Source organism: Megascapheus bottae, chromosome 3 (genome assembly GCF_031878675.1).
Source record: "Megascapheus bottae isolate mThoBot1 chromosome 3, mThoBot2.hap1, whole genome shotgun sequence".
NCBI lineage: Eukaryota > Metazoa > Chordata > Mammalia > Rodentia > Geomyidae > Megascapheus > Megascapheus bottae.
Window position 1 is genome coordinate 32,889,026 of NC_143511.1, and position 27,898 is coordinate 32,916,923.

Here is a 27,898-nt window from a genome sequence, read left to right on the forward strand (position 1 = left end):
CAGAGGGCCCAGTCCTGGCCATGTGGGCAGGAGAATGGCCCTCTTCCGGCTCCCCACAGGAAATCCACTCAGCATTGGGAAGAACTTGTCCCCATTTGGCCCCTGTGCCCAGTGTGTGTTGCTATGGGAGCATGGCCAGGCTCCCAACCCCAGCTTTGTTGCGGTGCCCTAGGGCCTCTCCAGGGGGTACAGGAGGGAGGGGCAAGGTAACCATAGCAACAGAGGGCTTGGGTACTCGCAGGTGGCTTTAGAGCTGGGCCGGCCTGTGGATGGCTGCTGTTGTGTGCTGGGTAGCTCTGCGGCCTGGGAGAGCAACATGTGGAACAGGGATCCAACTGGAGGGGAATGGGGAAGAGCAGGGAGGGAGACAGCTAGAGCGAAGAGGCCCCAAGATCAGAGCCAGCCTCCAGCGCTCATAGTGTCTGGCCATGGCACAGAGCCTGGGAGTTAACGCCGTCAGGGTGGGGGTTACGTCTCCACACAATGCAGGCACCAGAGAGCTTGGGAGTAATGGGGGCATCAGCTGGCGGGGCACGGACAGCAGTGGACTGTCCAGATCCTTGCTCATGGTGGGGGAAGAGATACGGCTAAATGAATGTGGTGGCTTGGGGATCCACGCACACCAAGGCTGCCCCACTGAGGAGTGACCCGGATGTACCCTGAGGACGAGTCCAGACAGCACAAGGGTCAAATAGACAAGCAATACCACACCACACAGGGGATGGATGCCAGCAGTCAGACACCAAACGAACCAGAAAGATGTCATGCCTTCACAGACCAAAAACGGCAGGCAACCTCTCAGGATGCGTCAGTGTTGAAACTAACCAAGCCATGACTTCCAAAGTACCTGTTATGGAAGGGTGTGGTGGTGCTTGCCTGTAATCCCAGCTCTAAAAGAGGTGCAAATTATGCTTTGAGGCCAGTGTGAACAAGTGAGAGCACGTGAGAGTGAGTAAAACCCTGTATCAAAAGACAAGCTTGGGAGAAAACCTGGGAAAGAATGAGGGAAGGGATGACACTGTCCCAAAAGAAATGTACTCATTACCTGGCTTATGTAACTGTAACCCTTTCTAATAAAAAATTAAAGCAATTAAAAAAGAAAGACAAGCAAGAGGTGACGGTACATGTGGTCACCTAGCTATTCTGGCGGTGGGAGGAGTAGGATTTGAAGTTGCCCTCTGTCAAAAATGTGAAACCTATTTGTTAAGTAAGGAAAGCTGGGAACAGTGATTCATACCTGCAAGGCCAGCTACTTGGTAGATAGATATCAGGAGGCTTACGATTTGCGTCTAACCCCAGCAAAATAATTAGTGAGATCCTTATGTGAACCAGCTGCCGGGCATTGTAACAAACATCTGTAATGGCAGTTATTGAGAGCCATAGAAGGATTGTGGCCCAAGGCATAAATGTGAGAGGCAAAAATGTGAGAGGAATTATCCCAAGCAAGACTGAGGTCCTGAGTTAAAAAGCCCCAGGGCCACAAATATACCAGTGCTATGCAGCCAGACTTGGGAAGAAAAGTGCTAGCTAAGAATACTACATTTGAGAAAAGAGCTTTCAAAAAAATGGAAATGAGCTGCACGCTGGTGGCTCATGTCTATAATTCTAGCCATTTAGGAGGCTGAGCCCTAAGGATCCCAGTTCAATGCCAGCCTGAGCAGGAAAGTGTGTGAAGCTCCAGTTAACTATGCAAATACCAGAAGTGGAGCTGTGGCTCCAGTGGTTAGAACTCTAGCTTTGAGTAAAAAAAGTTCAAACCCTAGGATTGGCGGGGGGAGGAGGGGAAGAAATGACAAAAAGATACCCAGGTTGGGCCGGGAGTTTGGCCTAGTGGTTAAAGTGCTTGCCTAGCATGCACGAAGACCCGGGTTCGATTCCTCAGTACCACATACATAGAAAAAAGCCGGAATTGGTGCTGAGGCTCAAGTGGTAGAGCTCTAGCCTTGAGAAAGTCCAAGGACAGTGCTCAGGCCCTGAGCTCAAGCCCAGGACTGGAAAAAAAAAAAAAAAAGAAGATACCCAGGTCAAGGGAAGCAGGAAGATTTGTTGCTAGCAGACTGGCCTTAGCAGGAAGATCATGAGGCTGAAAGCAAGTGACATCAGACAATAACTCTCTCTCTCTCTCTCTCTCTCTCTCTCACACACACACACACACACACACACACACACACACACACACACACACACACACAGAGCACAGTGCAAAGTAATTACATAGGAAATTATCAAAGACATTGTAATTATATATTTCTTCCCCTTTCCTCTTTTTTCTTATTTAAAGAGCAATGGTGCATACAACAATATGTATATAATTTTATGTTGGAAATGTAGCATATTTAACTACCCAGGGAAGGTGGCAGGGAATGGATTGACACCTGCTGACAGCCTGAATCCACAGAACTGAAGAGGCCCAGAAGGAACAAGCAGGAAGGTTAAGATGTACCTGTGCTCTCTTTTCCTCTCTCAAATTCCTTAGGAGACATGTAATTATGTAAGGCAATAATTACAAAAGTCTTCAGTTTGGAACACTGGGTATATAAGATGGATATAAATTATAGAACAAGAAAAAAAGAGGAGAGAGAAGTTTCCATACATCCCCGAAATTTAGGATAAATCTGAAGTGAGTTCAGATGCTGGAATAAGCCCTTAATAAAATCACCTGAAAGGAATAAGGAAAGCAAATGCAAAGGAATTAAAGTGGTAGCCACTGATTAATTATAGTGGCTTTCCATTATAAAGACTGTCCACTTACCAAACAAAAGAAGTAATAGAAAATAGGGATACAGAAATATGAGACATGAGAAGGCAAACATCACAATGGGAGATGTAAATTCTACCTACAGGATAACTGACATTAAATAAGTAGATTAAAAAGTCAATTGAAGGCAATGATGAAGCCGGGAGCTGGTGGCTCATGCCTCTAATCCCACCTACTCAGGAGGCTGAGATCTGAGGATTGTGGTTCAAAGCCAGCCTGGGCAGCCAGGCTGATCACCAATTAACCACTAGAAAATCAGAAGTGGAGCTATGGCTCAAAGTGGTAGAGTTCTAGCCTTGAGTTTCAAAGCTGAGACAGCACCCAGGGTCCAAGTTCAAGCCTCACTACCACTATCACCACCAACAATAAAAAGGCAAGGATGAGCAGAACAATTAAAATCACATGAGTCTTATAAAAGAAACATTGTTTGATGGAAAGATACAAGTGGCTAGAATGAGGAGACCCTGCAAGCTAACCAAAGGAGATAGGAGTTACAATACCAATATCAGACAAACTAGACCTGAAGACACAGATGGTGACTGCAGACAAAAGGGGGCGTGTTAGATGGCTAAAGTGAGAAGCTGTGAATGAGATGTGACAACTATAGACACGTGGTTACATGAACTTGGGGAAATACATGAAACTAAATCAGACAGACTTAAGACAGAAACAGATAATTCAGTACCAACCGCTGGAGACACCAGCACATTAACAGAAGATAGAGCACTGTAAACCATTTAGATGCAGCCTTCTCTCAGAGCTCTCCACGCAGCACAGCAGAGTGGCACAAGCTTCCATCTAGGTACAAAACACTCTCCTGTGTAGAATACATGCCAGCATGTACCGTAGAATTCAATGAATACAAGAGAAGTGGAAAAGGGCAAAGTGTCTGATCATGATGGGATTAAAAATAATTAACAGAAAGAAATTAGGAAATTTTACAAGCATGGGGGATTTAAAAATACATTTATTTATTTGCCAGTCCTAGGGCTCGAACTCAATGCCTGAGCACTGTTCTTGGGCTTTCCTCAAGACTAACACTCTACCACTTGAGCCACAGCACTACTTCTGGCTTTTTCTATGCATGTGGTACCAAGTAATAGAACCTGAGTCTTCATGCATGCTAGGCAAGCACTCTACTACTAGGCCAAACTCCTGGCCTCTTAAAAATACATTTTCAGGGCTGGGAATTTGGCCTAGTGGTAGAGTGCTTGCCTAGCATGCACAAAGACCCGGGTTCGATTCCTCAGTACCACATACATAAAAAAAAGCCAGAAGTGGTGCTGAGGCTCAAGTGGTAGAGCTCTAGCCTTGAGAAAGTCCAAGGATAGTGCTCATCCCCTGAGCTCAAGCCCAGGACTGGCAAAAAAAAATACATTTTCAAATATGTATTGAGGAGGACATGACAAAGGAAATTATAAAATATTTTGAGACAAGAGGAGAAAGAACACAGCATACTAAACTTTGTGCAATTTGGCTGAAAGCATTTAGAGGAAAATGTAAATAAAACTATAAAGGCCTATTTACAAAAAGGAAATACATTAAATCTAAACTTCTAGCTTAAGATATTAGAAAGCTAAATACTGATGGTTCATACCTCTAATTCTAGTCACTCAAGAAGCTGAGATCTAGAGGATCTTGTTGAAAAGGTAGCCTGGGCATAAAAGTTCACAAGTATCCAAAAATCTAGGCTGGAGGCGTGGCTCAAATGGTAGAGCATAAGTCATAAGCAAGAAACCTAAGTGAGAGTATATGGGACCTCAGGTTCAAACCATAGTACTGGTGCTCTCTCTCTCTCTCTCTCTTTCCCTCTCTTTCTTCTTGGCTGTCTCTCTCTCTTTCATATATACACAGAAATTGGAGCTAGAACAAAATAACTTCAAACAAGCAGAAGGGAAGAAATGCTAAGTACTCAGGCAGAAATAAGTGATATAGAAGAAAAACAATTAAGAATCAATGAAACAAGTTGTATGGTAAGGATCAAGAAAAATGAGGAAACTAAGCAGAGTGACCCAAACCAGGAGAGAATTAAATAGAAATGGACTAGGGGATAGAACTACATACAGGCCTTAAGGAAGTGGGAAAGATTTGAAACAGCTATATTTCACAAACTAGGTTGCTGAGAGGAAAAAATCCCTAGAAACACAGACATGATGGACATGTGCTAATACAGAAAGACCAGATATACTGATCACAAGCAAAGACAACAGAATTAGTAACTAACAATCAACCAGGAAGGAAAGCCTAGCACTAGAAGGCTTTAATGGGGAATTCCAATAAACACCTAAAGGAGAATTAATACTAATTAAGAAAGAATTATTTCCCATCTCATTTACAGAACTATTCTTACCCGGTTAACACACACACACCCACCCACACACTAAGCTGAATGCTGGTAGCTCATGCCTGTAATTCTAGCTATCAAGAGGCTGAGATCTGAGGATCCCAGTTCAAAGCCAGCCAGGGAAGAGAAGTCCATGAACCTCTTATCTCTAAATTAACCACCCAAAGCCCTAAAAGTGGAGCTATGGCTCAAATGATAGAGTACTAGCCTTGAGCAGATAAAGCTCAAAGATAGCACCCAGGCCCTGAGTTCAAGCCCAAGGACTGGCACCAAAAAAATAAAACAAAATAAGACAAAACTATTATACAATAAGAGATAACTATGCATCCATAACTCTATGAGTACAGTATAAAAATAATCAATAAAAGATTTGCAAACTTATTATAGCCAAATACAAGAAGAACTACCCACCAAGATCAGTGGGGTCTCCTAGGGATGCAAGGTTGGTTTGACATTCCCCAAATCAATCAATTGACCATCTTAATAGAATGCAGGCCAACAAGCTAAAAATCATTTGGGTCAGGTGCTGCTGGCTCATGCCTGTGCTCCTAGTTACTCAGGAGGTGAGATAGGGGGTCAAAGTTCTAGGCCAGCCCAGGCAGACAAATCTGATATATTCTTCACTATCATTTAACCAACTGAAAGCCAGAAGAGGAGCTGTAGCTCAAGTGGTAGATGCCAGCCTTGAGTCATAAATCTAGGAGAGCATAAGGCTGAGTTCAAGCTCCTCCTGTACTGCTGAAAAGAAAAAAAATGGTGAAATCCAGTATTTTTTTAGTGCTGAAGACTCTCATGAGCTAAGCCAGACAAAGGATAGACCCATAACAGCCAGAGTTTGCTTCAGAGCAGAAACAAACCAGCAGATGGAGGTTGGCAAAGCAGTGAGTGTGAGCCTCTGACAAGTGAGCTCTCCAAGGGGACCTCTTCGGGGCTCTGGGACCCGACAGGAGAAAAGTGCCTTTGGGGATCCCTTCCTTCCTTCCTTCCTTCCTTCCTTCCTTCCTTCCTTCCTTCCTTCCTTCCTTCCTTGTCAGTCCTGGGACTTGAACTCTGGGCCTGGGTGTTGTCCCTGAGCTCTTCAGCTCAAGGCTACTGTCCTACCCCTTGAGCCACAGTGCCACTTCCGGTTTTCTGGTGATTAATTGGAGATGAGAGTCTCATGGACTTTTTAGTGCCTGGGCTGGCTTTGAACCATAATCCACAGATCTCAGCCTCCTGAGTAGCTAGGATTACAGGCATGAGCCACTGCACCCGGATGTTGGGGGATTCTTGGCCTTAGGTGCAGGGGCCTGAGAGGCTCCCGGGGCGCAGACCCCCAGGGCTCTAGACAGTATTCTGCATAGAGATGGGAGAGAGAGTATCTACATGGTTCTTTGTGGAAGGAGACATGGGGGCAGGCAGCCTGGCTTGCAGGACCCTGGCTTCCAGCCATATGGCTATGCCATGGGAAAGCATTTAATCCCCTCTTTAACTTTGGCTTTCCCAGCCAGTATTCCCTCCTAGTGGCTCCATCCCCTCCCTCTTCCTATGCCTGTTCCCCTCCTTGTCCCTCTTGCAGCTCACCTGCCTACCTGTCCACCTGTGTGTGGCAGTGGGGGGGAGGGAAGGGTTACATGTGTAGGTATAATCATGCTTATGTTCTTAGCTGTGCATGCATGGCCACGTAAATATGCACATATGGATATGTGGCTGTGTGCATGTGTGTCCATGTATTTAGTTATATGTATTTGTGCACATGATGCACCTGTTTCCTGGCTCAGTACTGAGCCAGGGTCATGAGTTATAATTATCTACTATTCAGGTAAATCTGAATAGCAAAATACCCACACCTCTGAGGGGAGCTGGACAGAGCATGCCCCAAGAATGTGGGGTTTATGAACACAGTTCAGAAGCCGCAAATCTCACTCTGGCTGTTCCGGGATGTGCCAGCTTTGGGCTGGAGGAGCCGGTGGTGGAGGGTGGAGGGTTAGGCCAGCTCTGGGCACCAGAGCAGCAAGGTGGCTGTCCAGCTCCTCATCCTGCCTGCTGGCGGGTCTCCATGCTGGCCAGGAGGAGGACAGCCCAGCTTGCAGGGGGCTGCTGTGAGCCCCAAATGGGCACAGCTACCATCACTCAGGGAAGCCCAGGAAGAGTGAGGACTAGACTTTGTCCCTGTGTGCTAGCTCCACAGCTGCTTCCTTAGCAAGGAAAGGCAGGCGGCTTTGCTCAGGAGGGGGAGCACCTTGATGTCTGCACCATCTCTTGCCGTCCCTTTCCCCAGTGCCCTCGGTAAACAGCTCACTCACAGCCAGGCCAGCCAGCGCCCATCTACTGCCTACTCACTTCTGGCCTCTCTTGAGTTCACATGGACAGTGTGATGGAAAAGGAGCCATTCTATGGAGCCCTGGGGCTCAATAAGGCGTGAATTCAGGTCAAGAGACAGGTGAGACTTTAGATTAAATCTTGGTCTGAGGAGCAATGTGAGAGGTAGGGCAGGCCCCCGAGCCTGGAGAATGGTTTGGTGGGTTTTGCCACCTTGCAAAGTGTGGCATGTGCAAATCCAAAGATTCAGCACAAGTGGCCTCCGTGCTGTTTGGAGTAAGTCACAGAGATGGCCTCGGCTCTGGGGCCTCGTAGTTGCCTCACTGGTCAGAGAGAGACCTTTCTTTTTTTTGTGGGTTATATGGCGTGAACTTGGCCTAGGTGCTGTTCCTAAGCTCTTCAGCCCAAGGCTACTACCCCACCCTTTAGCCAAGCCCCACTTCCCATTTTCTAGTGGTTAATTGGAGATAAGAGTCTCAGCTCCTTTTGTGTCCGGGCTGGCTTTGAACCATGATCCTCAGATCTCTGCCTCCTGAGTAGCTAGGATTACAGGCAGGAGCCACCAGCACCCAGCAGAGAGACCTTTTTGCTCCATGGAATCCCTGATCAGGAGGCAGACAAGCCTGGCATGGGTCCAAAGCAGGTTTGTCATGGAAAGAATGGACCCCCAGCTTAAGTCCACTCTGGGCAGGGTCATGACCTCCGGCCTGGCTGAGACGGAGCGTGAGGGAGAGGGGCAGAGCTCGGGGCTGGCTCTTATAGAAGGGTGCCCCTACCTTGTTCATCTCACCCCAGCCCCTGGGATTTAAGAAGCAGGACATACTCTGCTGCCCGCTCTGCCCACCTATCTGGGCGGGATGAGAGGCAGGAGCGGGGTCCGAGCAGGGAGGCCAGCACAGCACTGACCTCGGATTCAGACGCGTCCACCGACTTCTCCTTGAGGTCCATGCTCTCAGTCAGCACAGCACCGTTGTATTTGTTGCAGATGTCCTCGTCAGAGTAGTGCAGTCCTCCGGGGCTTGGCCGGGGAGGGGACCTGGGACAGGAGGGGGGCTCAGGTTACCCCAGGCCTAGACCACTCCCCCAAGGGACACCCCCCCCCCGCCACCCTCTGGCTTCTGTCACTGCAGCTACACCAACACCAGTGGATTGTGGTGACTACACACAGCCCCTGCTGGGTAGGCACTGAGGGTGGAGGGGCATGAGAGGTGGGGACCGGCAAAGCTGGGGCTGAGGCACTCCTGAGGAGGGCAAGAGGAGGGGACATATGGAGGAGAGGAGCTGATCTGCCAGGCTGCCCTCTTACTGCCCTGCAGGTGCCACTCAAGTGTGCTGGGCGGGGCTGCATCTCTGTGGCCCCATTTCCTGAGGCTGGCTGGGGAAGCTGCTAGGGCTCTGGCCCTTTGTGGCTCCTGGGAGTGTGGGGATGAGTGTGGGCAGGGCTTGCAATCGCCTCTAACCAATAAGTACTGGGAAGGAGGGCCGTCACTCCTTTAGCAATCACACTGCTCCAGAGTGGCCTGCTGGCTCTGAAGAGGCAAGCAGCGCATGTCTGTGCTCCTGGCTCCTCAGGATGTGGAGGTTGGAGAATCAAGGCTGAGGCTGGCCCTGGCAAAAGCACAAGTCTCTGTCTTGGAAACAACTATAACAAAAGGCTGGGGCCATTGTTTAGGTGATATTGTGCTTGCCTAGCAAGAGTGGCCCTGGGTTCAGTCTCTATGGCCACAAAGAAGCAGCAGTAACAGCAGTGGGCGCACAGCTGGGTCCCACCAGGGAGGTCTGGTGGCAGGACCCAGCAGCAGTCCTCTGCCAGGGGCAGGGAGAAGCCAGGCCCTAGGTCACAGGGTCACAAGAGGACGAGAGCACGGCTGCAGACAGGTGGCCTTTCATCCCTTAGTGGGGGACAAAGGAGGTCAGAGCCTGGAGGAGCCACTGGCTGGAAGCCAGGCACAGGACAGGCTTCCTGGGAGGAGGGGGTGGACACCTCTGACCACAGCCACAGCCTGGCCTCCCTGTGGGTTAGCTTTGCTGCTTTTCTCCAGAAAAGGTCCTGGGAAGGTCCAAGGGTAGTGGCTGCCTCTTCCTCCTCCTCCTCCCCCTCCCCCTTCTCCTCCTCCTTCTCCTCCTCCATCTTCTTCTTTTTTTGTCAGTACTGGGGCTTGAACTCAGGATCTTATGTTCCTGTTTAGCTTTTTTGTGTCCATGGCCAGCACACTACCATTAAAGCCACATTTTCAATTCTAGCTTTCTAATAGGAGACAAGAACTGCAAGGATTTTCCTTCCTGGGTTAACTTCCAACTATGATCCTCAGCTCTCAGCCTCCAGAGTAGGTAAGGATGACAGGCCAGAGTCACCAATACTTCCTTTTCCTCTCCCTGGAGGATAATTTATTTTAGGAAAGACTCCTTTTGTGATCTAGCCATCTGAGCAAATCCATGTACCTCAGAGCTAAAGTGGCATCTTCCCACAGAGGCACTGGCATCGCCACACAAACCAGAGATGGAGGCCAGCCAGGTCTCACTAGCTGGGGAGGCTAGCCCAAGACAGGCCAGTCTCCTCCCCTCTCGCCTTGGTGTCCCCTACCTGAGCAGCCTTCCCTGAGCACATCCTTCCTTGTCACATTTGGGGGCCCACAATGAAAGGCGGGCTTAATGAACAATGCAAGGATGGGGTGGGGGTCCTTTGTGTCTTCCTCATACCCTGTCCATGGCTCTTGGAATTGCAGGAGGCACTCATGAGCTGGGGCTAGTGTTCAGAGATGGATGAACCCTGGAGGCCAGTCCTCCACCTTCGGCCTCCCATGGGCTTGCTGGACACTTTCTGGTTGGGGACCTTCCAATCTGTTCTGCACCCTACTTTTTGCCTGCCTCTTGGAAACACCGGCTTAGGCTTCTTAATAGCACCTCTTGAGCCATACAGGCCTGAGTTCTGCTGGCACCAGATGTGCACTGAGATCCTACAACTTCATCAGAAAATGGATTTCCTCTTTTTATTTTTTTCTAGATGGTACACAGACTTAATAATCCAGACAACTGTTCATCCTTTGGCCAGCACCTCGAGGCTATGAGCTTCTCTTCTCGGAGGGCAGAAGAGAGAGCTGCAACAGGAAGTGGAGTGTAGAACATTAAAAAAAAAAACTGTCTGCAACAAATCCCTCTTGCTTGCAATTATGTGATTGCTTTTTAATTTATATTTATAATTTATTTATTTATTTTGTGGGTCATGGGGCTTGAACTTGGCCTGGGTGCTGTCCCTGAGCTCTTCAGTTCAATTTATTTTACTTTTGTGGGTCATGGGTTTTTGCCTGGTCTGGGCATTGTCTCTGAGCGCTTCAGCTTAAGGACACCGCCTTACCCTTGAACCACAGCCCCACTTCCCATTTTCTAATGGTTAATAGGAGATGAGAGTCTTCTGTTTTTAGTGCTGGACTGGCTTTGAACCTTGATCCTCGGATCTCAGCTTCCTGAGTAGCTAGGATTACAGGCGTGAGCCACTGAACCCAGCTTTATTTTTTTATTTTTTTAATTTTATTTTTGTGGGTCATGGGGCTTGAACTCTGCTGTCCCAGAGCTCTTCAGCTCAAGGCTAGCACTCTACCCCTTGAGCCACAGCACCACTTCCTGCTTTCTATTTTTTATACTCCTAGTTTCATTTGCTTTAGTTTTCTTACTTTGCCCTCCACCCTGGTGGCCTTGGATTGTGGTCTTTCTCCCTCACTCAGCATCCTGTGTAGCTGAGATTACAAGAATACTCCAATACACCAGGCTTATTTTTTGAGATGGGGTGTTGCTAATTTTCTTTTTCTGGTGCCATTCCAAGGATTTGAATTCAGGATGTGGTGCTATCCTGAGGTTTTTTTCCCCCCCTCAAGGCTCATGCCCCAGCCACAGCTCCATTTCTTGCTTTTGGTGGTTAATTAGAGATAGGAGTCTCATGGACTTTCCCGTCCAGGCTGGCTTTGCATTTTGATCCTCAGATCTCAGCCTCCTGAGTAGCTAGAATTACAGGTGTGAGCCACCAGTGTCTGGCTGGTATGTTGCAAACTTTCTAGTTTTTCCTGGGCTGGCCTCAAACCATGATCCTCCCATTTCCATCTTCCATGTCACTAGGATCGCAGGTGTGTTTCACCATGCCTGGGTCTGTGTTTGCCTTTTCATGTTTCCAAGACACAGGAGGAAAAGCCCCTCCACAGACAAGGGGCACTAGAAGACATGACCAGAGCTCTACTAGCCCCTACCTCTAGTCCTAAGGAAGGCAAATTGGGGTTTGCAGCTTATTTTGCTTGGGCGTGTGACCTGCCTTCTCCAGTGATGGAGATTAGCTCAGTCAGTTCAGGATCTCAGTATCCTTCAAATGATTTTGAGCTCCCCAGCAGGAGGGAACGGGGCAGTGTGGGGTCCAGGGGCAGGCTTGCCACGCTAAGTTGTAAGGACAGTGTAGGAGAATGGAGACATTTGTCCTGCAGGGTTCTGGTGGTCTGGATTCCCCATGTTTGTTCACAAATAGTATGAACATGAGCCTGGAGAGGAGAGCCCCTTGAGGGTCTTCCAAGTGCCCCTTCTTTGGGAAAGTATCCTCAGTAGTTCAGACTACTATCCTCCCTCCCAGAATCTTGGGGTTGGTGGGTGTAAAGGCAGGTGATGGATTTGAGTGGGTCAGGGGAAGTTTTCCTTCCTGGTGAAACTGAGAAAGGGCAGAGAAGCAAAGCTTTGGTAGGAAACAGTGCCCTTTCTTGTACTGTTTTTTGAGACAGAAGTCTGGCTGGTCTGGGACTACCTCAAGAGCCCTGTGGTATTGGAATCACAGGCATCAGCTATCAGGCCCCGGGGAATCATTCTTGTCTACATGCCTGGTCAACTCTGGATGCATTCCAGGGTTTTCTGAAGCTGCCTGCCATTGGGGCCCCTGCCCCCAGACTCAAAGTTTCCTGGTGGGGTTGGGTGGGAGGTACACTGGGGGAGTCAGGGGTTCTAGGCAGGCCTGGGGGCAGTCCACAGCCATACCTACCCAGGCTGGCTCAGCCTGCCATGGCCTGTCACGGCCTCCTACCTGGTCCCGTTCTTCTTGGAGAAAGTGCTCTTGACATTGAGGTGGCGACTATTGAGCTCCAAGGCAGCAAACCCTCCATTGTCCAGGGTCACAGATTCTTCCATGTTGGAGATGCTCTTACCTAGAGCAAGTGCACCAAATGACAGTATTAACATTTCTGTGTATGTGGGCACACTTATTGGGGCTTGAACTCTGGGCCTGGGTCCCTAAGCTTTTTCTCTAGCTGACACTACTTGAACCACAGCTCCACATCCAGCTTTTTGCTGGTTAGATTGGAGATAACAGTCTCACAACCTTTCCTGCTGGGGCTGGCTTTGAACTCTGTTCTTAGATCTCAGCCTCCTGAGTAGCTAAGATTACAGGTGTGAGTCCGGTTCAGTGTTTCTTTTGCACCAAACTCTAGTATTCTTGCCAATATTTTATGAAAACGTGATCTGAATGCATATACTTACTAAACACCAGGGAAGCCAAATACTTAATAAATTTCAAGATAAAAAAATTTACCACCATGGAACAAAACAAGAAGTGAAAAGGCAAATTTATGTGGGTGTAACAGGTGAACAAAAGGTGCCTTTTTGAATAGGTGACTAAAATGTCCCTAGATGGACAGTGGTGACAGTGTATATAGCTCTCTGAATCCACCACTGAATTGTAAGCTTATTAAAGAAGTAAATTTATAAAAACACTATACTGGGTGTTGGTGGCTCACGCCTGTCATCCTAGCTACTCAGAAGGCTAAGATCTGAGGATCATGGTTCAAAGCCTGTCCAGATAGGAAAGTCTCTGGAGACTCTTACTTTCAATTAACCATCAGAAAACTGGAAGTGGAACTATGGCTCAAGTGGTACAGAAACAAAACAAAACAAAAAACAAGCTCAAGGATAGTGCCAATGCCCTGAGTTCCACCCTCCCCCCCAAACCAAACAATGAATTAAAAAAAAAATCCCAAATTAGCAGATGAGCTGAAGAAGGCAAATCCTCTGGAGAGGGAGGCCCCGTCCTCAGGCTCACCCCTCAGCTCAGACTTCCCTGTGCACCCCAGCCCGATGCCATTTCATGCCATAGTCATTTCTGCTTGGAGGCCTTGTCCTGAGTGGGATTCTCCATGATGTCTGAAAGCCTCTCCCTTTGCTCAGGGTCCTCAGATCCCAGCTCAGATGTGGCTGGGGCTGCATCTGGTGAGTCCCCTGGGAGACCCACATTGAAATTCCACCCCCATGATGAGCCCGCAGGAGGAGGGGTGGGGTGGGAAGTTCATGGGGTGGTCAGATGGCTGTGGCTTAGTGAGGGGCCATTCCATCGGGCTGTTAATAGAGCATGCCTAGTGGTCAGCAGTGCAGATCCGCTCCAAAAGCCAATTTGCCCAGGTCCCTGGCATGCTTTCTCTCTCTGCAAGTGATGGTCTGCCTGGCCTCTGACTGTCAGCAGACACCCCACGTGACTGCGAAAGGCTCTCCTTCCTGTTCCTCACCGCCAGTGGCATTTGTTACCAAGAGATAATAGATTAGAGGCCCGGAAGTGTGGCTTAGTGGTAGAGTGCTTGCCTACCATGCATGAAGCCCTAGGTTTGATTTCTCAATACCACATACACAGAAAAAATCAGAAGTGGTGCTGTGACTCAAGTGTTAGCCATGAGTCAAAGAAGCTTGGGGACAGAGCCCAGGCCCTGAGTTCAAGCCCTACAACCAATAGAAAAAGAAAAAGGAAAAGGAAAAAGAAGCCGGGTGCAGTGGCTCACGCCTGTAATCCTAGCTACTCAGGAGGCTGAGGGCTGAGGATCACAGTTCATTTTCACCTTTTTTTTTTTTTGCTAGTCCTGGGCTTGAGCTCAGGGCCTGAGCACTGTCCTTGGACTTTCTCAAGGCTAGAGCTCTACTCCAGCCTCAGCACCATTTCCAGCTTTTTTCTATGTATGTGGTAGGGAGGAATCGAACCCGGGTCTTCGTGCATGCCAGGCAAGCACTCTACCACTAGGCCAAACTCCCGGCCCCCTGAGGATCACAGTTCAAAGCCAGTCTGGGCACTAAAGTCCATGAGACTCTTATCTCCAATTAACCTCTAGAAAACCAGAAGTAGCACTGTGGCTCAAGGGGTAGGGCAGTAGCCTTGAGCTGAAGAGCTCATGGACAGCGCCCAGGCCCAGAGTTCAAGCCCCATGACCAACACACACACACACACACACACACACACCACACACACACACACACACACACACACACGAGAGAGAGAGAGAGAGAGAGAGAGAGAGAGAGAGAGAGAGAGAGAACAGCAAATGTCTCATGACCAGAGGGCTCCTTTTTTGGCTTCCCCCCACTGCCCCTTCCTCTGTGTCCTCCACACTGATGTTACCCCCCAACCTGTCCATGTTACTGCCTGTTTTCTCTCCTTATTGGACAAGATGCTCTTGGAGGGCAGGACTTCAAGACCTATAATCCTTACCATTCAGGGCCCCTGGGACAGAGTCCGGGAGTGTCAACCTCCCACCCATGCCTCTCTGATGGGGATCCAGCCCCGCCACACACCTCCAGACTGTGCTGCTCTTCAACCACAGCAGGCAGACACCGGGCCCTGAGTGGGAGATGACCCTGCCTGGTGGGGCATGTGTGTGGGCAGTGGGTGCAGGCAGGTGGGAAACAGAGTCAAAAGCAATTTAACCTGGAAGACCAGGGCCTGGGGATGAACAGAAGGGGACCCACAGGGGCTTATGGGAAGGCCGGCGTGCTACCCTACCAGCTTCAGTTATGAGGCTCACTGAATACTCCAGGTGACGCTGGTGCCGGCAGTGGTGGGTCAGGTCTGTCTTTTCAAGTTTCTTTTCCTTCCTTCTTTTCTTCTTTCTTTCCTTCCTTCTTCTCCCTCCCTCCCTCCGTCTCTCTCTCTCTCTCTCTCTCTCTCTCTCTCTCTCTCTCTCTCTCTCTCTCTCTCTCTCCCTCCGTGTCTCTCTCTCTCTCTCTCTCCCTCCCTCCCTCCCTCCCTCTCTCTCTCTCGCTCCCTCCCTCCCTCCCTCCCTCCCTCCCTCCCTCCCTCCCTCCCTCCCTCCCTCCTCTCTCTCTCTCTCTCTCTCTCTCTCTCTCTCTCTCTCTCTCTCTCTCTCTCTCTCTCTCTCTCTCTCTCTCTCCCCCTCTCTCCTCAGATAGAGAAACAGAGGCTGGAAGCAGAGAGATTTCCTATGCACCACACACAGTATTCTGTAATGGTATTAACTCAGTGAAATGACATGCCATTCATACATTACAAATCCCATAGGAATAAAATGTGATTTTATGAACACTTGTTAGAAGTGAATTTATACAGGGAAAAAAAAGGATAAATCCTTTCTTCGAGGGGTGAATTACTGAACACTATACCAGAGTGAACGGTCAGGCGTTTTTGCTAACTCTTCAGTGGATGGGGGGACCCTATCTTGCTGGCACTCCACAGGGCCAGAAGAGCTAGCATCTTCAACAGGGCCTTGGCGGGGTTGGGGAGGTGGGAGGGTGGTGAATGTGTGTATGTGGGGGGGGGAGGAAGCTGTCTTTCTATAAATCCAGCCAGCCAGCTGACCTGGAAACCTGAGAAAACTCCCGAGTGTGGCCACAGCACAGAACCTCGGGCTCAGCTTCCTCACACACCTTCCCTGTCTGTTCTTCACCACAGCGGGTGCTGTGCTGGCTGCTTCTGAGCAGCACAGGAGCGTTTCTATGTTGTTCACTTCTCTAATGATGGGGATTTGGGGAGCGGCTGTTTACCCTGACCTCTGCCAGGTGTGAGGCTGTGTGGTGAGCACCATCATAAGGCTGCCACACTCTATGGGGCACCCCCAAATACCTGAGGAGGGGCTTTGGGGTATTAGCACCGGAGTGGCTGGCATGATATTTCTTCTGCTTGATGCTCCTTCTGTCTGATTGCGTTTAAAACACGAGTGGCTCTGCATCAGGGTGTGGAGGAGGAGTGGGGTCTCAGAGATTCCAGTGACTCCAAGACCCACAGCTAACGTGAGTGTGCCCGGCAGGAGCCAGCTCACTCCCCGACTGTCTCGGGGAGGGACACACATGGCCTTGGCTTTCTTTTCCCGCCATACCTGCGCCGCAGTTCTTGTACTTCTTGTGCTGCCCGTGCAGGACCAGGGCGAACACCACGAGCAGGAGAATGAGCAGGCTGGACAGCGCCATCACCAGCAGGAACCACCACTCCTCGTAGAACCGGGCCTCCACTTGGGCTGCAGGAAAGACCACAGGTCCGCTGAGGGGGGCGGGACTGGGATGCCTCTCCCCACTCCAACTTTTTCTGCACAGTCAGCTCAGGCCTCCTCTGAGCCCAGTGGCCTATACATCCTGGCCCTGGTCCTGGCCTTGCCTATCTGTCGGCATCCTGCCTGGAAAGACGTAAGCCCTTCCAGGCCTTCCCCAGCCAGCCCCGTGCCCACTCACCTTCACCAAGTCATACCCACACTGCAGCAGCCAGCGGGTTGGCGCCTCACACCCACCCTGCACCACCACCAGGGACCTGCTAAGGACACGAGTTCATGCTCACAGCATCTTCCAGTGCCCCCTCCTTAGTGATGGGGCGAAGGCTAAGCTCCTACCCAGCCCCTCCTTTTGCAGTACTGGGGATTGAACTCAGGGTGCTGTGCCAAGTAGGCAACCAGTATGTCACTTGAGCCATATCTCCAGTCATTCTCTTTGCTTTAGTTTGCTTTTCAGATAGGATCTCAAGCTTTTGTTTGAGCTGGTCTGGGGCTGCAGAAGCCCTGGGATGCCACGCAGCTCAGTGGTCACCCTGCAGGGAATCCCCAGGGCTGCCTGCTGTCTGCCTGTTGGGCTCCTCTATCAGACCACAGCCCCTTAAAGGCAGACCTGGGCTTTATTTATTTTGTGCCTTGAGCAAAACTGGGTTTGGAAAAAGGTTTCATGTAAAAGCTGCTTTGGCAAAAGCAGACTCTTCCTTCGCTTTTATTCTCTTTAGAAAGAACAGGAAAATGGGAAATAGCTTCTCAGTGGGTGTCCAGGTAGTCCTGGGGTCTCCTCTGTGCTTTTCAGGAGCTTCATGTGGAGGAGCTGGTTCTGGCAGGGCGGGGTGGGGGCCTCTCACAGGCAAAGCCCAGAGGCTGCCTCAGCTGCCCAAACCACAGACAATGCAGCTACCTGGTGCTAACCATCTCACCTGATGGATAAAGAATGTGAGCCCCCGGGGACCACGGGGGAAATTGGCTTTGGATAATGTTACACCACAGGGTTCTTAGATGATGATAGTATTTTGAATCTAGGAGATAGAAGTGGGTTTGCAGGCTGTGTCTTCCATATTTCATCTAATAAGGCTGACATATCCCAGCTGCCACCCCCTCCCACCCTAGAGGGCACAGAAGCAGGCCTGGCCGTGGACCTGTCCTGTGGGCTGCTTGGGACACGGCAGGACCTCTGTGGCACGGCTGCGGCCTGAGGCAGGGCCAGGAGGTAATGAAGGCTGGCACTGCCAAGAGTGTAATAAGCAGTCTGCAGATGACAGGGCAGCCAGGGGCAGCTCTGATGCAAGACCTCACAGAAGTGCCAGGGCATGATGCCTGAGAGGGGGAGGACATGACCACTGGTGTACTTTGCTATCGGCTGTGCCTGTGGACACAGTCACGTGGCTCTGGAACGGCTTCACGTGCCTTTTCCACACTGAACCTGGTAAGGTGATTCTTCACCGAATGATCTGGGGAGGTGTGAGCTGGGGGCTCTTGACCATATTCTGTATCCTTTGGGGCATGTTTACATTTTTAATAAAAACGAGGTAAATGAGTATTGCTGTTGTTTTTTCTGATTCCCTCCCCCGCCTTTGACAGTCATGGGGCTTGAATTCTGGGTCTGGGTGTTGTCCCTGAGCTCTTCAGCTCAAGGCTACCACCCTATCCCCTGAGCCACAGTGCCACTTCTGGTTTTCTAGTGGTTAATTGGAGATAAGAGTTTCATGGACTTTAGTGCCTGGGCTGGCTTTGAATCTCAATCCTCAGATCTCAGCCTCCTGAGTAGCTAGGATTACAGGTATGAGCCATGGGCACTGGCTCTAATTCTTTTCTTACAAGATTTTTAATTATTATAAAGGTGATATACAGAAGGGTTATAATTTCATAAGTTGGGTAATGAGTATATTTATTTTTGGATAATGTCACCTCAATTTTTTTGTCTTTATTTCTTCCTTTATTCCTTCTTTCCATCTGTTCCTCTCCACCCCACTCCCTCTTCTGCCAGCCTGGGGCTTGAACTCATGGCCTGGGCACTGTCCTTGAGCTTTCTCAAGGCTAGCATGCTCTACCACTTGAGCCATAGCACTCCAGCTTTTTCTGCGGATGTGGTACTGAGGAATTGAACCCAGGGCTTCATACATGCTAGGCGAGCACTCTATCATTAGCCACATTCTCCCCCTTTTTTTCTCTCTCTCCCTCCCCTTATTCCCTGTCTTCCTCTCCCCTCCCCTCTCTTTCTTGGTACTGGGACTTGAACTCAGAGCCTGGATGCTGTCCTTTGGCTTTTTCACTCAAGGTTGTTGCTCTTTCACTTGAGCCACAGCACTACTTTGGGATTTCTGAGGAGTCTCATGGACTTTCTTGCCTTGGCTGGCTTTGAACTGTAATCCTCAGATTTCAAACTCTTGAGTAGCTAGGATTACAGGCATGCACCATTGGCTGTCAGTTCTGTTTTTCTTTTTTAATTCTCACGTGTTATAACCTCAAGTGGTCCCTGGTTCTTTTTCTCATAGCCCTACAATCCACAGGTGCTCTTAGACCAGGATATGGTGATCACTCATCGACCTCACCCTTTCCCCTCAACCTCTGTCAGGGAAAGGCTGTTCTGATTTCAGCAAAGGCAGTGAGTAGCTCAGCCGCACAGAGCCAAGGCAGGAGACACAGCTGGTTCCCTCATCCAGTCCACTCCCATCCCCAGCCATGGGGTCCCCTAGGCCCCAGTGACCTCCAGGCCCCTCCACTGTTTGCCCCCATAAGACACAGGGGCCCGGCTTGCTCCTTCATGGGTCCTGGGGCCATGCTTGTTCTGGGGAGGGTGAGTGAGCTGACACAGGCCATGGGCTCTGCTGGCTGGGACAATGCTGGCCTCACACTGTGCAGCACATGCCTTGGATTCCATAAAAAATAAAGATCTAAAGTAAAAATCACAAGGTGAAGGGACCCCTAACCTGCCTGTGAGGGGTCGTCACAGGTGAGGCTGGTGTTAACTCTGGTGTCTGGCTTCTTTTAGGCACTGGTGCTGCACTGCAGAGACCCCCTAACCATACTCCTCCACCCCCAAAACCCCCACCCCGTGTTGCTTCCCTAGCAACTCAGAGACTTAGGAGAGACTGGCCAAAGCTCAGCACCTGCCCGTTCCTCTTACTGATGCACCAGTGCATGGAGAGCGGATGGATGGGGGTGGGTGGATAAATGGGTGGATGGATGAATGGATGGATAGATGGATGGATGGATGGATGGATAGATGGATGGATGGATAGATGGATAAATGGGTGGGTAGATGGGTGTATGGACACCTGGGCCTAATTACCCCTTCTTCATATAGAAAAACAGGCTGCTTCCCTCTAGTGCCCTGGAAGGGCCCCTACCTGACACCGCCGTGGAGGGGCTGCTGGGCTCCCCGTAGCCAGCCTTGTTCACAGCCACCACCCGAAACTCATATGTCACCCCTTGCCGGAGCTTGTCCAGGCTGACGGTGTAGGAAGTAGCACTCTGGGGAATGTCCTTCACAAACATGTCCCATAAACCTTCATCTGCAAAGGGAAGCACACCAGAGGTCAGGTCTGTTCTCCTCCCAGATACCAGTCCACAACCTGAGCTTGCGTCCTTGTTCACTTTGTGAGGCTGGCCTCTCTAAGGGCTGGGAAAACTGGTGTGGCCACTGTGCTCGTCAGGAGTAGTCCTCCCTCCCCCGCCCCCGCCATTTTGTGCTGGGACTGGGACTTGAATTCAGGGCCTCATACTCTCAAGATTTTTTTACGCAAGCCTGACACTTGATTTGAGTCACATCTCCACTTCTGTTTTGTTGTTGTTGTTCATTGGAGATAAGATCTCACCGATTTTCCTGCCCAGACTGGCTCTGAATCTTGATTCTCAGAGCATTGCCTTCTGAGCAGCTAGGATTGTAGTTAAGAGCTATTGGCACTTGGCCGTAATAATAATAATAATAGTAATAATAATAGTAGTAGTAGTAGTTATTATTATTATTATTTGCCAGTCCTGGGCTTGGACTCAGGGCGTGAGCACTGTCATTGGGTTTTCTCAAGGCTAGAGCTCTACCACTTGAGCCACAGCACTGCTTCTGGCTTTTTTCTATGTATGTGGTATAGAAGAATTAAACCTGAGTTTTTGTGCCTGCTAGGCAAACACTCTTACCATTAGGCCAAACTTCCAACCCTGTATTATTTTTATTTCATTTTATTTTATTATTTTTATTATATTTAAGTAGTTGTACAAAGGAGTTGTCATTTAACAAAGTTGATGAATACTATATCTTGAACAATGTCACCCACCCAGCATTCCCACCCACCCTTCCCTGCCCACCCCTATCCTTACTCTTTTATTTTTTGGCCAGTCCTGGGGCTTGAACTCAGCATCTGAGCACTGTCCTTGGGCTTTCTCAAGGCTAGTACTCTACCATTTGAGCCAAAGCACCATTTCTGGCCTTTTCTGTATATGTGGTACTGAGGAATTGAACCCAGGGCTTTGTGCATACTAGGCAAGCATTCTAACACGAAGCCACACTCCCAGCCCTTCTCACTCTTCTGTAGGATATACATTGGATTCTTGACTTCAGTCATAATCTGAATATGTGCATGTATATATTTACACATATATGTAATTTTAAACACATACTTGCACATCTGTGTTCGTAGCACATAATTCATAATAGTTGAGACGTGGAAACAACCTAAGTATTCACCGGTGGACAAACTGAAACATGGACTATGCTCACAATGGAACATGACACAGGCTTATAAAGGAAGAAGGCTATTTTGACCGTGACATGTCACAACATGCATGAACCCTGACAATACGTTAAAGAAAATAAACCTGTCTATTGTGCAGCTTTATTTAGATCAGGTCAACGGAGCAAGCGAATAAAAACACCATCATCATCAACAATAAAACATACTGGCTATGGACCAGACAGAATACACAGAGTGTATTCTGAATACAGTAGAGTGGTGCAGAGCCACTGGACTCAAGAGCAATGTGAGCTCAGGCAGAGTCCTCAACCTCTCTGTGCCTCCTCGGCAGCGTGGTGGTGACAAAAAAGCTTCTATAGTGTAGGTTTGCTTTGAGAATTAAACGTGTTTTTTGTTTACATAGTGCTTATAGCAGTGTTTCACACATAGTAAGCACGACAGGAGTGTTTGTAAAATCAAGTATAAATTTACTCCCCGAGGAGGCTGTTAGCTAAAAGGTAGGCTCTGAGCCCAAAGTGTTCATTTGAAGTAGCAATCCTTCACAAATTATATTTTCTTTTATAGTCACAGGTATGTGAGACTTTCAAAAGTGGGAATCGTGGGGAAGGAAGAGCCATCTGAATATGCATGAGCATGCACTGACAGCTTTATGGGGCCTGAGGGCAACGTGAGAGGCTCAGATCCCACACCTCAGCAGGAGCACAGGGACAGGTAAGTCCACCGTAAACAAGAGGAAATTTGCCTGGCAGAAGACTCTGTTTGCAAAGGACTTAAGAGTTTGCCCTGATGGATATCCTTATAGGTATAGGTTAATGAAGGAGTAGCTGGGAATGATTTTAAAGGCACAGGCAGAGAGGGAGAACATTGAGGAATGAAGACAAAACATTTACACTTACAGTCATTTCTCAGCAACACACTTATCACCAGGATTAACGTCGAAGCGGCAAGTCATAACCTAAGTGCTGCCCCTTCCCTAAAATATTCAAGTTTGCACACAGACTGGCTGTTGAAGTGGTATATGTCTCTGAGTTTTGCATAAAAACACTGGGAGCAGGCTGGCGTGTGCACCCCTTTATGTCTCTTCCTCCATGGGGGTCACATTCACGGGCTTGTCATAGTCACAAAAAGCTCTTGGGTTTTTTAAGAGTTCAATAAATATTAGCACTCTTCTCCCTTCCACCCTCCCTCCCTTTCTTCCTCACATTCATCCACCCTTCTATCCTCTTATCCATTCATCCATCCACTTGTGTGTGTGTGTGTGTGTGTGTGTGTGTGTGTGTGTGTGTGCGCGCTAGTAATGGGGCTTGAACTGAGGGCTTGCTCAGTGTCAGCTTTTTCACTAAAGGCAGGTGTTATACTACTTGAGTTATAGCTCTACTTCCAATTGGAGATGAGTCTTACGGACTTTCTTGCCTAGGCTAGCTTTGAACCATGCATGATCCTTATATCTCTGCCTCTCTGTATGCTAGGTGAGCAATCTACCACTAGACCATGCTCCTGACCCCCCACCAATTAATTTATTCATTCACTTATCTACCCATCCAATCATCTACTCACCCATTCACTCATCCATCATCTACCTACCCATCCGCCCACCCACCAATCTTCTCATTCCATGTCCTCTCTCAGGGCCTTAGTAACCACTAACCACTATCATTTACATAGTGCTTATTACAACTGAACAAGTCATTGATTCAAAGGGTTTTAAGTGTTGAAGCAACTATGGAGTGTTTTTTCCTTCTTAAAAAGATAATTTAGGGATCCGGGAGCGCAGGCTAGTGGTAGAGTGCTTGCTAAGCATGCATGAAGCCCTGGGTTCCATTCATCAGTACCACATATACAGAAAAAGCCAGAAGTGTTGCTGTGGCTCAAGTGGCAGAACACTAGCCTTGGGTAAAAATTGTCCAAGGACAGTGCCCAGGCTCTGAGTTCAAGCCCCAGGACTGGCCCCCCCCCAAAAAAAAAAGAGAGAAAAAAAGAAATGACATTGTGGTGCAAGTAGTAGAGCACTAGCTTTGAGCACAAAGAGGCTCAGGGACAACTCCCAGGACCTGAGTTCAAGCCAGGAGCATGGCCTCACTTAGCATACAGGAAGCCTGGGTTTGATCCCTCAGTACCACATACATAGAAAAAAGCCAGAAGTGGTGCTGTGGCTCAAGTGGTAGAGTGTTAGTCTTGAGAAAGCTCAAGGACAGTGCCTAGGCCCTGAGTTCAAGTCACAGGACTGGCAAAAAAAGATAATTTAATGTTGGATGCTGATGTCTCATGTCTGTTATCTTAGCTACTCAGGATGCTGAGATCTGAGGATCGTGGTTCAAAGCCAGTCTGGTCAGAAAAGTCCCTGCAAGACTTATCTCCGATCAACAACTCAAAAACTGGAAGTAGAGCTGTGACTCAGAGTGGTAGATTGCTAGTTTTGAGCAAAACAGCTTAGGAACAGTGCCCAGGCCCTGAGTTCAAGTCCTACAGCCAGCAGACCACCCCCTCCCCCAAAAAATTAATGTTGTAAAAGCATTAAAAGACAAAAATAATACTGACTTGCAAACTGGTGTTGTTTAAACCCACTGAAATGAGGCACCCACTGTCTAGAAGATTCTCTCAGTGGTCTGGGGTCTGGTGCTCTCCATGTTTGGGGTGTGGAATGTAATTTCGCCTGCATTGCTGCTTCTCTAATGCGTTCCTGCTTGGGGTGAGGGGTTGTCCTCTATCATCCCCCACAGGCCACATTTTCTTTAGGCCACATTTTATTTTAAGCACTCTGTCATAGTTCCAGGAACTGGGTGCTTTTTAAAAAAATTAAAAAAATATTGATATAGAATCTTAACATCAAACGATTTATTTGGCAATCCATTTGCACTCAAACATGGGAGGGCAAAGTCATACCAAGATCATTTCTTTCTGAGTGAACGGAAGAAAATGTTCACATTTTTATTCTGCTTAATTCTGGCTTCCCCAAATTAGCATATTCAGCATTTTATACTCCAGTTGTAATTCACTGGGCTATTTATCCATAATAATATTTACACCACGATCACGAGTGGGTAAAGGGGTGGGAAACCTGGCAGCCGCCAGAGTAGGCGCTCTGTTTCTCAACTGTGGATTGTTTTTCTCATTTGTATTATGCTGTTAAATATCTCAATAAATCAATGAGGGAGAAAAGTAACTTTACAAATTAGCAGGAAAAATAACATTACAGAACTATTAGCAATAATGAGATTTGTGCAACTGATTTTCCACGCACCAGGAAGATTCCCTAGTGCCTGGACTTTCTGTCTCAATCAACACCGGAGAGGTCGGCAGGACCATCTCCTTTCCACAAGGGAAAAACGCATCCTGAGCAGCCAGTGCCGACAGCGTGCTCTGGAGCACCTGGCCTGCTGAGATGGTGGCGGAGCGCAGCTTGCTTCCTCTCCTGCTCAGCTAGCCCCTGCATCACCACCTTGAGAAAGTCAGGACTTGGCTGCAAGCACCATCACTGCATGCAGAGCCAGATCTCCAGCTAAGGCCTGGGCTGCTGATTTTCTATGATCTTTCCTTATGTGATTGATCCCTGACTGACTGTACTCTGGATGGTGGATGGCTGAGTGACTGACCCATGAATGACCCTCAAGTGATAGATCTCTGGATGACTGATTCCTGAGTGACTGATGCTGGATGACAGATCCATGGATGACCTCTGAATGATGTCTGGGTGACTGATCCATGAATGAGGTCATGGATCTCTGAATGATTGTGCTCAGGTGACCAATCCTGGATGACTCCTGGGTGACTGATCCCAGGCTGACTGACCCCTGGATAACTGATTCCTTGGTGGCTGATCCTCTGATAAGTAATCCTTAGTTGACTGCTCCCTAGATGATTGATCTCTGGATGACTGGTTCCTGCGTGATTGATCCTGGGTGACAGATCCATGGATGACCTCTGAATGATCCCTGGGTGACTGATCCAGGAATGATTGATCCTCAGATCATGGATCTCTGAATGATTGTCCTAAGTGATAGGTCCTGGATGACTGATTCCGGGATGACCCCTAGGTGACTGATCTGAGGCTGACAGATGTCTGGATAACTGATCCCTTGGTGGCTAGTCCTCTGATAATTAAACCTTAGGTGACTGATCCCCAGATGATTGATCCCTGAATGGTTGATCCTGGATGACAGAGCCTTGAATGATTTGGTGATCCCTGGAGATTGATCCTCTGGGTGACGAATCCATCAGTGACTGGTCCTCAGGTGACGGATCTCTGGATGACCGATCCTTGTATGATCTCTAGGTAATCCCTAACTGACTGATCCCTACATGATTAACCCTTTGCTGGCTGATTCCTGGGTGACTGATCGTCTGGGTGGCTGACTGATTCCTGGTTTCTGATTGCTAAACTTCCTGGTTGAGGTCTACCTCCAGACTGGACTAGCATCCTCTTGATGTCCTGGAAAGTTGGGAGGTCCATGCAATGTACAAGGAGCTCGAGTCCCATTGTCCCTCCCTTCCTGGCCACTGAAAGGAGAGCTTTCCCAGACTTTCATCACCGAGACGCTGTCAGAAAAATTCCACCTGAGGTCCTCAGAAAGCTGGGGAGTCATAGACTCTGCAAACATTCCTCAGAGAGGGCCACTGTCACTTCAGCCTTGGGAGGGAGGCGGGTTGAGAGTGAAGCCATCAGAACACAGACATTTCTTCTGGTACAAACGAGCTTTGCCACTGGAGATAGTCTGGTTGGCAGTGGACAGAGTGAGTCAGCTTTCCATTCTCAAGGCCAGCCCTGCCCCAAGGGAAGAGGCACATCTGTTCCAGGCTCTGTCCTGACAAGCCTGGAGTCACAATTACCTCTTTCCTGAACCGAGACAAAGCCCAGAGCAGCAGGTCTGGGGTGTCGCTAGATGAATCCCCCCAATGCCCAGGACCAAGCTGCACGCCGCAGGTATCAGGGCACACGCCATGCCAATACAAAAGTTTGATTTCACAGATAATTAAACAGGGTCTCCATGCTGAATGAAACTGTCATTCACTGCTCGAGATTTCTGGTTCCGCTAACTCACACAGCCAACAACCTGACTGTCAGCCTGGAGCTCTGAGCAAATGGAAGGCTGTCAGCTGTTTATTTCTTAAATGCTGCTATTTCTCCCTGTATAAATGGCCAAGCTAGGGGAGGAATTTAAGTGGAACAGGCGAAGCTTAACCATGAGGGCTAAATGCAACTCCTAATAAAAATGCCTTCTATCTGGTTCTTGTTCAAGGTAAGAGGCAGCCTGCAATGCAGGTTTTCATGCTGAAGCGGCTGATGCAGGCCAAATGGCCATGAGAAAAACAAGAGCCAAGTAAAGGCAACGGCTTGAGGCAGAGCCTTGGCTGTGACTTTGGGACCTTTTGTGAATATTAACTCTTCAGGCAGGGGACAAGGAAAAGGGGAAATACAGATTTTATTCTTTCTGTTTTTTTCATTTTTTGCCAGTCCTGGAGCTTGAATTCAGGGCCTGAGCACTATCCTTGGGCTTTCTCAGCTCTGCTACTTGGGCCACAGCTCCACTTCTGGCTTTTTATGTATATGTGGCACTGAGGAATCAAACCCAGGTCTTCATGCATTCTAGACAAGCACTAGGCCAAACTCCTAGTCTCTTATTCTCTCTCTCTCTTTCTCTCTCTCTCTTACTCTTTCTTTCTTTCTTTCTTTCTTTCTTTCTTTCTTTCTTTCTTTCTTTCTTTCTTTCTTGAAAGATAGTCTTACCATATAGGCTCAAACTTTATTCCCTTGCTTCTGTCTCTTGAGTACTGAGATTACAAGTATGCACTACCATGCCTGCTTAAAAAATACTGATTTTCTTTCTACTTCCACTGAATACTCCCAATGCCAAAGACTGGATATGAGCAGAGTGAGTGGGAGGGACCAGACACACTCCCAGGAGGACTGGCAACAGACAGGCCCAATCCTTCACTCTCTGGCTTAGCAGCATCATCTGCAAAAAAAGCAATGCAATGTTCTGCCTTGCATGCGTCCTAAATATGTATTTCATGGCTGCTTTGGAGAGGAAAGTATATTTATAGTTCCTTTAGTGCCATTCCAGTCTATTGTGTAAATATGTAAATTAGGCCCCGTGATCCACACAGTAAAATGCCTCAGAAGCATTTGTGTAAATAAATCACCCCCATCTGTCCATTGCATAGCTGGGATTGCCTTTGGGAGAGCTCTGATGACAGGATTGTGGAATGACTTGTGGATAACCAGAGAAAGGAGAGTGTGGGCTGGCTGTCCTGGTAGAAGTCAAATTATCCATATCCAGCAACCACCATCTCCAGGAACAAGATGGCTCTGTGTCTTGGTCGGATCCTCAATTCATTAGTTACTGCTTAGGTTTATGGCCCCAGAACATGGCAGCCAAGGGGGCTCTCTGGCAGACTCTGCAGGGTGAAAATGAGGATGGGCATTGAAGAGGGAGAGCTCACAGCGGATGCCCCAGCTCCAGCTCAAGGGCCATGTCTGGTAATGGGCCAGCATCAGTGTGTGTGTGTCATCTCCGGAAGGCCAGGTGACGGT

The 27,898-nt window shown here is 48.6% G+C and overlaps 1 protein-coding gene across 1 annotated transcript in view; it reads right to left on the bottom strand.

Annotated features, from left to right (window-relative positions):
• Positions 1-27,898, bottom strand: part of Sdk1 (sidekick cell adhesion molecule 1) — an 803,720-nt gene that overhangs the window by 6,968 nt on the left and 768,854 nt on the right. The window contains exons 41-44 of the mRNA XM_090329832.1: positions 20,026-20,190; positions 16,514-16,651; positions 12,454-12,574; positions 8,310-8,439 (exon numbers count right to left, since the gene is read on the bottom strand). Of these exons, the coding sequence (XP_090185958.1) occupies positions 8,310-8,439; positions 12,454-12,574; positions 16,514-16,651; positions 20,026-20,190 (554 nt within the window). The remainder of the gene's footprint in view (positions 1-8,309; positions 8,440-12,453; positions 12,575-16,513; positions 16,652-20,025; positions 20,191-27,898) is intronic.